This window comes from Schistocerca nitens, chromosome 4 (genome assembly GCF_023898315.1).
Source record: "Schistocerca nitens isolate TAMUIC-IGC-003100 chromosome 4, iqSchNite1.1, whole genome shotgun sequence".
Lineage (NCBI taxonomy): Eukaryota > Metazoa > Arthropoda > Insecta > Orthoptera > Acrididae > Schistocerca > Schistocerca nitens.
The window spans coordinates 31,506,460-31,520,260 of NC_064617.1; the positions used below are offsets into that span (position 1 = coordinate 31,506,460).

General features: G+C 38.1%; 1 protein-coding gene across 1 annotated transcript in view; it reads left to right on the forward strand.

Annotated features, from left to right (window-relative positions):
* The window catches only part of LOC126251998 (alanine aminotransferase 1-like), a 66,217-nt gene that overhangs the window by 29,760 nt on the left and 22,656 nt on the right, over nt 1-13,801 (forward strand). Inside the window, exons 5-7 of the mRNA XM_049952781.1 lie at nt 1,215-1,328; nt 1,450-1,579; nt 12,757-12,836. Coding sequence (XP_049808738.1) covers nt 1,215-1,328; nt 1,450-1,579; nt 12,757-12,836 — 324 coding nt within the window. The remainder of the gene's footprint in view (nt 1-1,214; nt 1,329-1,449; nt 1,580-12,756; nt 12,837-13,801) is intronic.

The following is a 13,801-nucleotide window of genomic DNA, read 5'->3' on the forward strand; positions in this document are numbered from 1 at the left end:
GACCAAAGACTTAAGTGCCAGTATAATTCACCCCTTTCTGTGCCAAAGTTAGATTTAATCTTGAATAGTGAAGATCATCCTTTCTCCTAGTATTGTAGTTATGCACACTGCTATTACTTTTGAATTGGGTTTGGTTGTTAATAACAAATTTCATAAGAGACTATATATACTGAGAAGCTACTGTAAATATCCCTAGATACTTAAATAAATGTCTGCAGAATGATCTTGGGTGGACTCCACCTATTATTCTGATTACACGCTTTTGTGCAATAAATACTTTATTCCTCAGTGGTGAATTACCCCAAAATATGATGCCATATGAAAGCAATGAGTGAAAATAGGCGTAGTAAGCTAATTTACTAAGATGTTTATCACCAAAATTTGCAATAACCCTAATAGCATAAGTAGCTGAACTCAAACGTTTCAGCAGATCATCAATGTGTTCCTTCCAATTTAATCTTTCATCAATGGACACACCTAAAAATTGGGAATATTCTACCTTAGCTATATGCTTCTGATTAAGGTCTATATTTATTAATGGCGTCATACCATTCACTGTACGGAACTGTATGTACTGTGTCTTATCAAAATTCAGTGACAGTCCGTTTACAAGGAACCACTTAGTAATGTTCTGAAAGACAGTATTGACAATTTCATCAGTTAATTCTTGTTTGTCAGGTGTGATTACTATACTTGTATCATCAGCAAAGAGAACTAACTTTGCCTCTTCATGAATATAGAATGGCAAGTCATTAATATATATTAAGAACAACAAAGGACCCAAGACTGACCCTTGTGGAACCCCATTCTTGATAGTTCCCCAGTTTGAGGAATGTGCTGATCTTTGCATGTTATGAGAACTACTTATTTCAACTTTCTGCACTCTTCCAGTTAGGTACGAATTAAACCATTTGTGCACTGTCCCACTACTACAGCTATCCTACAGGCAGCAGTCATGTAGCAAACGCATTTCAGTGGATGGAAAAGATGTGCCCATATGGGATAAAGGCGCTTTCCACATGGCCGATACATGTGTGCTCGTATAGTGTACGGGCATAGTGCTGAATGTGTTAAGGAATGTGATAACACACACATGGTTGTACACTCCACACACACCACTGCAACAACCCCTTCCTTGCTCATACACATATTTGTTAATTAACAATAACTGAAAAGTGAAAAATATTTTCTTATCAATGATATTGATGTTTCAGATGGTGCTGTACTTGCTGATAGGAGAAATGAATGGGAAAAAGGCTGGTGTCATGACTCCAATTCCCCAGTATCCTACATACTCTGCTACTCTTTCAGAATTTAACATGGTGCAGGTCAGTGAATTTATTTTGGTCTTGCTCTTCTTTAATCTTTCTGTACGAGTGTTTTGTGTTCCGTAATTTGCACATGAATGAGCTGTGGAAGTCATTCCTTTTGCAAGATTTTGTTTTTTAGATACCATATTATCTAGAGGAAGAAAGTTGCTGGGGCTTGGATCTAGCTGAGCTGCAACGTGCCATAGATGAAGCTAGAAAAGTATGTAACCCTCGTGCTATAGTGATTATAAATCCAGGAAATCCAACAGGTAATGGTAAAGCAGAAACATTTACTTACTGATTTATTTTATGCTTTCACTTGTTTACTCTGGCCAGATTAGGGCCTCCAAGGTTTCTTAGGTCTCAGCAGACACTCTACATCTACAGTTTGAACATACTTATTTTTCAGTAATAAATCATTTATATTATAGTAACCATTCAAACAATGGAAAATCCAGGATGGAACGTAACAATAATAGAGAAGGAAAGTTGCTACTCACCATATAGCGGAGATGCTGAGTCACAATAGGCACAACAAAAAGATTCACACAATTATAGCTTTAGGTCATTGAGGCCTTTGTCAGCAATACACACACATACACACACGCACACACACACTCATGCAGATGCAACTTGCAAACATGTCTGCAGTCTCAGTCTTAGTGTGGTTTCAGTTATCTGAGAATGCAGACATGTGTGCAAGTTGCATTTTGTGTGTGTGTGTGTGTGTGTGTGTGTGTGTGTGTGTGTGTGTGTGTGTGTGTGTGTGTGTGTGTGTGTGTGTGCGCGCGCGCGCGCGTCTACTTGCGTCTAATGGTCGAAAGCTATGATTGTGTGAATCTTTTTTTGTGCCTATCGTGACTCAGCATCTCTGCTATATGATGAGTAGCAACTTTCCTTCTCTAATACAGTAACCATTCATTCACTCACTCATTCATTCATTCATAGTAGGCAATAGATCTCATCAATAAGGAGAACATTAAGGATGTGGAATGTGTAAAAGTATATATTAACATGAGACAAAGACATCATACAAATTATATGTGTGTCCTGTGTTAACAATAAATTATCACTAAAAGTTTCAAGAAAATGTCAGCAGCAGGTGTAATTTTCTTTATTTTTTCTTTATTTTAAACCATTACTGCCTTGGGCCCAATCCAAGGCCATTATCTATTGGTATAAATCAGGCACAGGGTGTCTTGGAGGCCAAAACCTATTGTGGTTTAAAGTAAAAAGAAAAGTGCAACAAGTGCTGACATTTTCTTCAAAATCGTTACCACAGTTGTGGAATCATCACAGATATGTTCTTCATGCTGGACAAGAAATTTATCACTAAAATGCTTAATTTTATTCATGCTTATGCCTTATAAATTTAATTGAGTAAATTAGTAAGGAAGGTGGTAATTTAAGAAATGCTGGTGCCTTCTCAGTTTCACTAGCTGCTCACAGCAGCTTAAAATTTACAACTTGTTTGGAATGGTATGTTTTGGAGAAAGTACTTTTTACATCTATAATTAATACTGACTACTATTTATAGTACATCATTCATTTTTCATACAATATTTTTAATAAACATTGCTTTTTGTCATGTGCCCAAAAAACGGTTCCAGTCCCAGAATCTAGATATTCAAATAATTTGTTGAGTTACTAACAAGGTTTTCTTTAAATTTTTCTTTCAAATTGATAGTATTCCCAATTTCTTGCTTTCTGTTATATGGGAGCTAGTTAAATACCCTACATAACAACATTCTGAACACTAGACAAGGAAGTACAATCTACATGATAATTATTTTTGTGTCTCATACTGTGAATGGTCATATCACAAACTGTTGAAACTGATATTTATCATCAGCAACAAAAACCATTAAGGAGTAAATGTATTGGGAGGTGAGTATAAGAATTCCAAGATTCTTATAAAGGCTTCTGCAACTTGTTACGGTTTTATATTTTACACAATATTCTTACTGATACCTTCTGCTGAAGAAACATTTTGTCTACTTTAGGTATACTTCCTTTGGAATAATACAAGCAAAACTTAAGATACGACATGAAACTGCCCTATAAATGTTGCATTAGAACATCACACATATTTTCTCTGCATCCAGCATTAAGTGTAGTTTATACTGACTTCATACAATGAAGAGAGGAAGTAAAGTAAACAGAAAAATAGGAGAAAAGGGAAAAATATTCATGAACTTATAATTTACAAAGACTCTGGTTACTGGTAGAATACTGAGGCGACAGACTCTGATGTGTAAAAGTGACTGTTGTCTGGAATTGAAATCACAGTTGATTTAGTATAATGTGATCCTGCTACAATTTGTAACAGGCAATGGTGACCCCTGTTAAAAACATGCTGTTACTGATTGCAGCTGACTCTGGCAGTGGAAACTTTCCTCAAATTGATGTACCCACAGTACACCCTGGAGATATTGGCACATTACTAGACCAGTGTCCGCACAACTTTGGAGGCAGTGTCTCACATGCCATATGCTGAGCATTGATACTGGGTACCATGCTCTTCATGCTCTAGACTGTCTTGCTGATGGCCAGCTGCAAAGTGTAAAGCAGCTTCAACTGTTCACAGCCATTAAATATATTCAAAATTCAGTTTTATAATTGCACCTTCTGCCAAAATAAATAAAATGCTGTGCATTTTTTATTTTTTATTAATTAATTAATTTATTTATTTTTTCACTTATGATGTATTGGCTGTTGGCTTTTCTCTCAGCACTGTGACTGACATTTATTTTTCTGATGCTTTGCTGGCATGAGTGGCTGGAATTGTCAAAGATTCATTCTCGATTGCAGATGGTTGCCACCTGAGATGAAAGCAAACAGCCAATATTATTTCTTGTCAAGAGTCTTCTCAAAAACTCACAGAAGGCTGATGTTTCTAGTTTCCATTTCTGCCCCAGATTCTGCTTAATTTTTTACATGGAAATAGTAATTTCTGGGTTTCTTGAAAACTAATTTGTTCAGATTTATCATTACTGGCATTACTTTATTTAGTCTCAGCGTAAAACGTTACTCTTGACCACAGAACTGAACTTAACAACTATCCTGCTACTACTTCATTCATTAAGTGTCATCTTTTTGATACAGGATCCTGTCAAGATTGGTTACGTATGTTTTCCAAGATTATACGTAATGCTATGAATCTTACTCTTCAAATGATTTATTTACAATCTTTATTTTTGTGTATTATTGCAATAAGTTCAAACATACATCAAAGAAACTGAAATATTTATTTCGAATGAAACTTCCAGGCAGATTTGAAGCATATGCCAGGGCTGGACTTGAACCTGTGACCTTTGCCTTTCACAGACAAGTTCTATATCGACTGAGCTATCAAAGCATGACTCACGATCTGATCTCAGACCATTACTTCCACCAGTACCTTCAATAACTTACCAGGAAAATTTAAAGGTTCCAGATGTAAGTCCTGATCCGACAAACAGTTCTAATCTGCCAATTAATTTTAAATCGATGCACACTCCACTTCAGAGTGAAAATTCATACTGGAAGTTATTCAGAACATTATATTTTATATTGTAATCATAAAAATTTTATCAGCTGGTTCATTACTTCAAAAAAGAAACTATTATCATTTAACTGAACTCCACATATGAAAATGACAAAACATTATGCCATTCCCATACTATTTACCGAATCATAGTTGACTGCTCTTTTCTGTAGTCTGGGTGACTCCAAAATTAGGCATTAGACATTCATGAGTAGCCAGTTTTGGAGGGCAAATCTACACCCATGGTACATGTCCTCTTAACTAAAGTTCTGACAGTAAGCCTACAGTGCATGGCCGGTCTATTATCCCAGACTGTTCTATAATTCACTTCTTTCCACAATATTCTACCAATAATGAAGAAGTTTTAACATGCCAACACTTTTGTGTGACACAGGTAATTCTTTCCACTCTATTTGTGTGCAGATTATCAAGTTTGCGAATTATTCGTGCATGAAAAAAAAAAAAAAGGATCTGCAATCTTTTCTCTAGAAAACAGCAATAAACAACCATGTGACAAAAACTGCCATTCCCATTGTTTAAACGACTGCCACATGACAAAAAAGTAACATGTACATTGTTACTGGCCAACCTGTTCCACATAAATGGAAGACAAATTTCAGTTTCCTGATGTCAAACAGTGTGTAACTGTCAATGAAGCAAGTTAAAAGAAATTTTTTAAAAGAGATTACAGAGAAACAAAAGAAATGTGTTGACATTAAAATGAAAGTTAGGATTATTTGAATGATTTGAGAAGGGGAAAACTACTGCAAAGCTAAGTGCTGATTGCAAACTGTTTGGGACATTACAAAGGATAAGCAGAAAATATAAGATTTCATCAGGAAATGGACCACCTACATAAAAAAGCATGAAGAGAGCTACATTTGATGACTTTGCAATGCTTTAGCAAAAATGAGAAGGTGGTGTCATTGTTTCAAGTGCAATAAGTGTCAAAAAAGCTATATTTTTCATGAAGCTCTAGGGTTAGAGGGAAAATTTAGTTCCTCATCTGGGTAGCTAACCAGATTCAAACAACGTTATGGGAATGGTGAAGTTACTGTGCAAGGAGAGTGGCTTACCTCAAATGTTAAGGCAGCTGATCCCTTCCAAGCAGAGTTCCATAAATTTGTGGAAGAAGAGAATTTCACACCAGACCAAATTTATAATGCAGAGAAAAGTGGTTTGTATAGGAAATGGCTACCAGCCAGAACGCCTGCTTTTATGAGCAAATTTGAAGCTCCTGGCTATAAGTCATCTAAAGAACACATCAAAATTTTGTGACAGCTAATCCTCCTGGGAACCACAAAGTGAAACTACTAGTGAGTGGAAAATAACAATAATAATACTAAAAAAATGAGCATTCAAGGATATCACAACTAAGGATCTCCCTGCGCATTACTACAACTAAAAAGTTGCCTGAATGGATAGTGAAATTTTCAAAACTGATTCCACACACTTCTGTACCACAAATTCAGTGATTTCTAGGAGAGAATGTCTTGCCACAGAATGCTATTCTATTGCTTGTTACTGCTCCTTCACATCCTGATGAGCGGATTCTTGGATCTGATTATGACCTGTCATAACTAAGTTTTTACCACCTAATTGGCTCCCATTATATAGCCAACAGACCAGTAAACACATCAGTATCCCATACATGGAATTTCTGATGCACGACTGGAAGTGAAGCTGGATGAAAATTCATTCAGATATAGAAGAAAGTGATTTTCAAGGTTTTAGTTATGAAGAAATAACGTCTGCACAAGTAATTAATCTGGCAACAGATTTAAATAGTTTTGAAGATGTCAATGGAGGAAACTTGAATGAGTGGCTGATCACTGATGCATGTGAAAATGGCTTCCAATACACGAGTAATGCCAAAATTGTTACTGCTGCTTCATAACAAAACAAAGAAGAGGAAATTGAATGTAAAGATAGGGATGAGGACACTGACCTTGTCAGTCATTGAACCGCATTGCAGTATGGTGATACTCTTCTAGATTAAAAAGGCCAGAGGAGTTTTCGGTACAATGACATTATTGTTCCAAGAATAATCTGAAATTCCATGCAAAAAAAATTCAACTCCTCTCAGAAACACACTGACATTACCATCCATTTTAAGAAATAAACAGGCTTCAGCACCTATGCACAAAACTGAGATAAAATTTCAAACAAGGGATGCATGTTTGAATATATCTTTATTATTCATGTTTTTCGATTATTTGTGTGTCTTCTCATGCACATTCCCCTGAATAATTAGAAGTTTACTGTATTACACCTGTACTTGTTCTGAGCACATTTACACTACAATTACAGCCACCCATCATGAGGCTCCCATTGCCGACTTTTTACTGTGCGATTGCCATTTAATTATATACACTACCAGCCATTGAAATTGCTACACCAAGAAGAAATGCAGATGATAAACGGGTATTCATTGGACAAATATGTTATACTAGAACTGACATGTGATTACATTTTCACGCAATTTGGGTGCGTAGCTCCTGAGAAATCAGTAACCAGAACAACCACCTCTGGCCGTAATAACGGCCTTGATATGCCTGGGCAATGAGTTAAGCAGAGCTTGGATGGCATGTACTGGTACAGCTGCCCATGCAGCTTCAACACGATACCACAGTTCATCAACAGTAGTGACTGGCGTACTGTGACGAGCTGTTGCTCGGCCACCATTCACCAGACGTTTTCAATTGGTGAGAGATCTAGAGAATGTGCTGGCCAGGGCAGCAGTCGATCATTTTCTGTATCCAGAAAGGCCTGTACAGGACCTGCAACATGCAGTCATGCATTATCCTACTGAAATGTAGGGTTTCGCAGGGACTGAATGAAGGGTAGAGCCACGGGTCGTAACACATCTGAAATGTAACATCCACTATTCAAAGTGCCATCAATGCGAACAAGAGGTGACCGAGACGTGTAACCAATGGCACACCATACCATCACACCGGACGATACACCAGTATGGCGATGACAAATACATGCTTCCAATGTGCGTTCACCGCGATGTTGCCAAACATGGATGCGACCATCATGATGCTGTAAACAGAACTTGGATTCATCAGAAAAAATGATGTTTTGCCATTCGTGCACCCAGGTTTGTCATTGAGTTCACCATTGCAGGCGCTCCTGTCTGTGATGCAGCGCCAAGGGTAATCACAGCCATGGTCTCCGAGCTGATAGTCCATGCTGCTGCAAACGTCGTCGAACTGTTCCAGCAGATGGTTGTTGTCTTGCAAACGTTCCCATCTGTTGACTCAGGGATCAAGACGTGCCTGCACGATCTGTTACAGCCATGCGAATAAGATGCCTGTCATCTTCACTGCTAGTGATACGAGGCCATTGGGATCCAGCACTGCATTCCATATTACCCTCTTGAACCCACCGATTCCATATTCTGCCAACAGTCACTGGATCTCGACCAACGTGAGCAGCAATGTCACGATACGATAAACCGCAATCGCGATAGGCTACAATCCGACCTTTATCAAAGTCGGAAACATGATGGTACGCATTTCTCCTCCTTACAAGAGGCGTCACAACAACGTTTCACCAGGCAACGCCTGTCAACTGCCGTTTGTGTATGAGAAATCGGTTGGAAACTTTCTTCATGTCAGCATGTTGTAAGTGTCGCCACCGGTGCCAACCTTGTGTGAATGCTCTGAAAAGCTAATCATTTGCGTATCACAGCGTCTTCCTCCTGTCAGTTAAATTTTGCATCTGTAGCACATCATCTTCATGGTGTAGCAATTTTAATGGCCAGTTGTGTAATAACTACCCCAATACAAAATTTAACCTGAGCTTCTAAATTCTCACTTTGCTCGCATAGATTCATCTCCTACCCCCATGATGGCTCCAACATGACTCTTTATAATCTTTCAATAAAATACTTCACTTTTGCATACGATTGCAGAAGCATGGTCCATCAGGATCTGCTCTGCAAGCATGGTCTGGCACGAGTGACTCAGTCCTTCACGCTAAACAATCTCCAGGCATCAATCTCTCCCTTCGAGCCATGAGGGCAACCCCATCAGCGATGCCAATCCACTGTAGCAAAGCAGCATAAGGGTGGATTTGATCCTTCAAGTAAAGGATTGATATCTGTACCCTTAAAAATGAATAGATCAACACTCCTGTGTGATGAAAAATAAACCACAATCTCTCAGAGACAGTCATTTTTCCATCCTGGATTTTCCATTGTTTGACTTCATCTGAATATAGTAGTTTTAAGAGTCTCTAAAAAGAAAACCTCTTTGTCGCATAATAATCCAAGAAATGGTCAAAATTTTGGTGGAAGCTTGTTGCATCTACCTCATATTTGTTCTGTTATCCTTCAATAAATCCAGTAGTCTTTGTTTTCCACATTATGTATGAGCAAGCACATTTATAACTCAACCAACTCATATCTTGGAGGACTGTAATGGATACAACCCGTCTGAAAGATAATGAAATTTATTTATTTATTTATTGATATTTAAATTTTATAGTCCAACCTAATGCATTCATCTCTCATCACTATAGCAAACTTATATTTCAGTGAATCCAAAGATGTCACACTGCATTAACTACAGCATTATTACTGAATACCTATTGTGGGAACACGGGAGCAATCCTTTTGACAAATGGCATAGGAATTTGTTTTCTTTACTACTACAACAGGGTTCACAGAAACATCGTATTCACCATGGAGGTTGACAGTTATGGCCACCTCTGATTGCTGGATGTGAGTGTGCAGAAGACACCTGATGGCATTCTGAGACATGATGAAGGCAGAAGACTCACTCACAGGGGCCTGTTATCTTTCCAACATGTGGATGCTACTATCCAGGACACTGAGACTCAGTTTTCATGACACTAGTGCACAAAATGTGGACTATGCGACAGTTTAATATGTACTGAGGCTAAACTCTTTATAAAGACATTTATTTCAAGAGTTACAGGATGTCATACTGAGTGATTATAAAGAAACTGACAGTGTACAGAGTGCTGTAGTGCAGGCTGAATACATCACAAGGTGCTGAAACACGGTACATACGAGGTGTGGCAATAAAGTAATGAGACTGATTTTCTTTGCAAGATCTGGCAACCCTGCAGGCTTGCGTAATCACAATATCTTTGACCTTGGTCTATAAGCTGCTTCTAGTTCAAGTGGCGCATCAATGCAACTGCTCAGTCGTGAGTTGTGCTGTAATAAGTTAACACGTGTTTGTGTCTCTCGTCACAGAAATGGAACCACATAATATTGCGCAACAGTATGCCATTTCTTTTTGTGTTTAATTGGGTGAAACATGACGACAACTTACGGTAAGCTTCAGAAGGCGTTTGGAGGGGAGGTTATGTCAAGGGCTCAAGTTTTTCGTTGGCATAAAATGTTTAGTGAAGGCAGAATGAATACTGAAGATGAAGACCGCAGTGGATGACTATCAACCTCTCGGACAAATGTAAACTTGGCCAGGGTGCGTGAACTCGTACGATCTGATTGAAGATTATCCGTGAAAGTGATTGCAGAACTAACATCAATCAAGAAGCAGTTCATCTAATAATAACTGAAGATCTTGGTATGAGAAAGATATGTGAAAAAAATGGTCCCCAAAAGTCTCACACCACACCAGCAAGAAACACGGAAAACTGTGGCGCCCAATCTGTTAGAGCAAACAGAAATCAATCCAAAATTGTTGGTCTGTGTTACCACTGGTGATGAAAGTTGGTTTTTTCAGTATGATCCAGAGACAAAACGCAATCAGAAGGAAACTACTTTGAAGTAGACAACACTAAACTTGACTATAACGGTAAGCAACATTTTTTTTCACATCAGTCTCATTACTTTATTGTCACACCTCATATGTTCATTAAGCAGTGCACTCCCAGATCATGCTGAAAAAATTATAGTTTCACTTTCTACCCCCAGGTGAAAATATGGCACTGTAAGCAGTCAGAATGTGGTGTAGGTGCAGGAGAAGGGGAAGGATGACCAAACAGTAGATAATGTTAGTTCTGGCAGGTTTATTAGGATATATGTGTTCAATATGGTCTTCTGACAGGATAGTCGACAGTTGCTTGCGATATGTCTGTGCAACCAGAGCGATACATCGTCGTATGTTCTCCTTCAGGTCAGGAAGAGTCTAGACACAGCCCTGATAGACATGATCTTTCAGATATCCCCACAACCAGAAGTCACACTGATTAAGGTTGGGGATCTGAAAGGCTACACATCTTGAAATTGTCTGGAGATGATATAGTCATTACTGAATGTTTCTCAAAGCAAATCTTTCACCTAGCAAGTGACATGTAGTGTCACCCTATTTTGCGTCAAAATAGTGGTGTGGACACAGTTACGTTCTTGCAAAGCTCAAACCACACGTTACGTAAGGAGTCCTTACAACATGAAAATGTCGCTGTAGAGCTAACAGGTCTACAGGATGTCGCCTCCTCAAAGAAAATTGGACCAATAATGAAGGAGCTCGTGAAACATCACCACACAAAAACATAAGCTGTGTGGAGTGGATGTTCCTGCACAACATGCAGTGGAGTAGAATCCCACATGCGACAGTTCTGCACACTCAAGGCATTGTGCAGAGTAAAATGTGCCTCGTCCATCCAAAGAATGTTTCCCAGCCACATCATCCATTTCTATGCACGCAAAAAAAGAAGGGAAAACTCATGGCATTGTAGCCTTGGAGCTTCATTTGGTGCACATTCTGAATCTTGTAGGTATAGCACAGTAAAATACACTACAACATCTTTCGAACTGTTGACCAAGTGAGAAACAATTCCTATGACACAACTTGAGTACTAGCTGGAGAATCTGAGGCATGCGCTGCACGATGGGTATAGCCACGGCAACTTTATGAACAACTGCCTTGGGAATGAGCCGCCTCCTTCTACCTTGAACATCACCCAATTCATCTGTTTCTTCAAATTCCTTGATCATATTCTTTAACACATTTATTGACACTGGGCTTCCTCACAGCTGTTTCTGTCAGTGATACTCCGGTAATGCACTGCTGCTGCTGCTGCTGCTGCTGCCGCCATTCTGATGAAACAACTTTACCAGCAGACAGCACTGCACAGTCTTTCTTCTCAACAGCCCTTGCGTTTTGTATTGAAAACTTCAAGATTCTTAACTTTTTACACCAGCATTCACTTTTCAAAGGGAATCAAAATGACTCATCTACCAAAAAACAGCATACTGATGTTAAAACAGGAAGCATTTCACATTTTGACTGCTTTCAACACCCTACTGTCATCTGGTGGCAGAACGTGGAACTATTATTTTTTCAGCAAATTCCATGAGAGCTCTGATTAATGAACATATCTACAGTGTTTCAAGCTTTCAACATCCTGTGATGTGTATGGTCCACACTGCAGCTGTCAGTTAAGTTATAACCACTTTGTAGCTGAAGCCACCTGAATGCAGTGGCAGCAAACAGAGAATGGGAGAATACTTTCCTACTGAATATGGGTTTAGCCACTACAATAATTGGCTAATGTTTAACTTAGGACATTTTATGAGTAAGATAAAGAAGTATATTGGGATTTCATATTTATTCCTGGAGTGTGTTGCATTCTTAGGGATTGAAATGCTAGGGACTGGGAAGAGAATGTGGGGGAAAACTCAAGCAATGAGTGCTGGGGTTTAAGCCTCTTTGTTTCTTGCTTCAGTTATTATAATAACACAGCTAGTAGCTGTGGCATCTTGAGTCAAAAAAGACCATTTCGGTTTGACATTGAAAAACTGCCAAGTCCTTAAAAATGAGAAGATCATTTAACTCTCGGCAGATCATCTTATCTTTAGAAGACGGATGCAATGTGGGGACTAATTGCTGTTTTCAGTGCACTCATTATGAAAGTTTTGTTAATTCGATTTCCAAAGTACTTGTTTTATAATAAATTTTACTTTCCTTGTTACAGGGCAAGTCCTTTCAAGAAATAACATTGAAGAGATCATTAAATTTGCGTATCAGGAGAGATTATTTATTTTAGCTGATGAGGTAAGTTTTTCAAAATTATATTTTCACATTATCCAAAAGTTATTAATCACAATATAAGCCATAATAACAGTGAAGAAAGGAAATTCCAAGCTTATTATTGTGGTTAGGTTGAGCCTTCTTACATTTTAGACTTAGAGACATCCAAAATCATTACGTAAATAATGTAGGATGCTAGGATCGTCTTCTTTAGGAAAACTGGTACAGTATGTAGTGCTTTATTCATTTTATTGTATTCACAGTCATGTCACCAAGTTATTAATACTGAATTTGACAGATTTAATACAGTTTGATACAACAATACAGTTTAGACAAACATTATTTGGTTTGCAGACAGCTATCCAGTCTACTTCTCAAATAGCACATCTGAAATTTTTCAAGTAAAATGTTTACTAGATGACTAATTAAGGAAAAATTAGATGGTTATCCTTGGATTCCGGGAACTTGTATTATTAGCAACTATCTTATAAGCTGACTGGTAAAGGAGAGGCATGTTGGAAATGGACGGGCACTGGCATACAAATGGTCCATTTATTTCAATGAATTTTACCTATTACAGGGAGGTTATACAACAAATTAACATACCTTTGGAATGTTGCATAATTTCATATTGTTTCTCCACAAGTTTAATAAAAACAACAGATATACATAACAGTTGCTTTAGTCCTCAATAATAAATTTTCCTTCACTATTTACAACAGTCTACCAATGCTGGATAACTTTTAAATTCCACAACTGTAGAAATAACATGATTTTAAGGTAAATAACTCATTGATCCATGTTCAGACAATGCATGTCAGCAATGATGGTTACACCTCGGGGAAGCAATTCTTAGTACACTACATGGTTGCTGTTCCTCCAGATGCATAATGTTATCTTTTGTGAATGCACACAGGTCTTTGCATAGAGAGTTGTTTCTTTCTTTGGGCTCATTCATTCCTTTTCATCCATTTCTTTCTTTTCCTTAT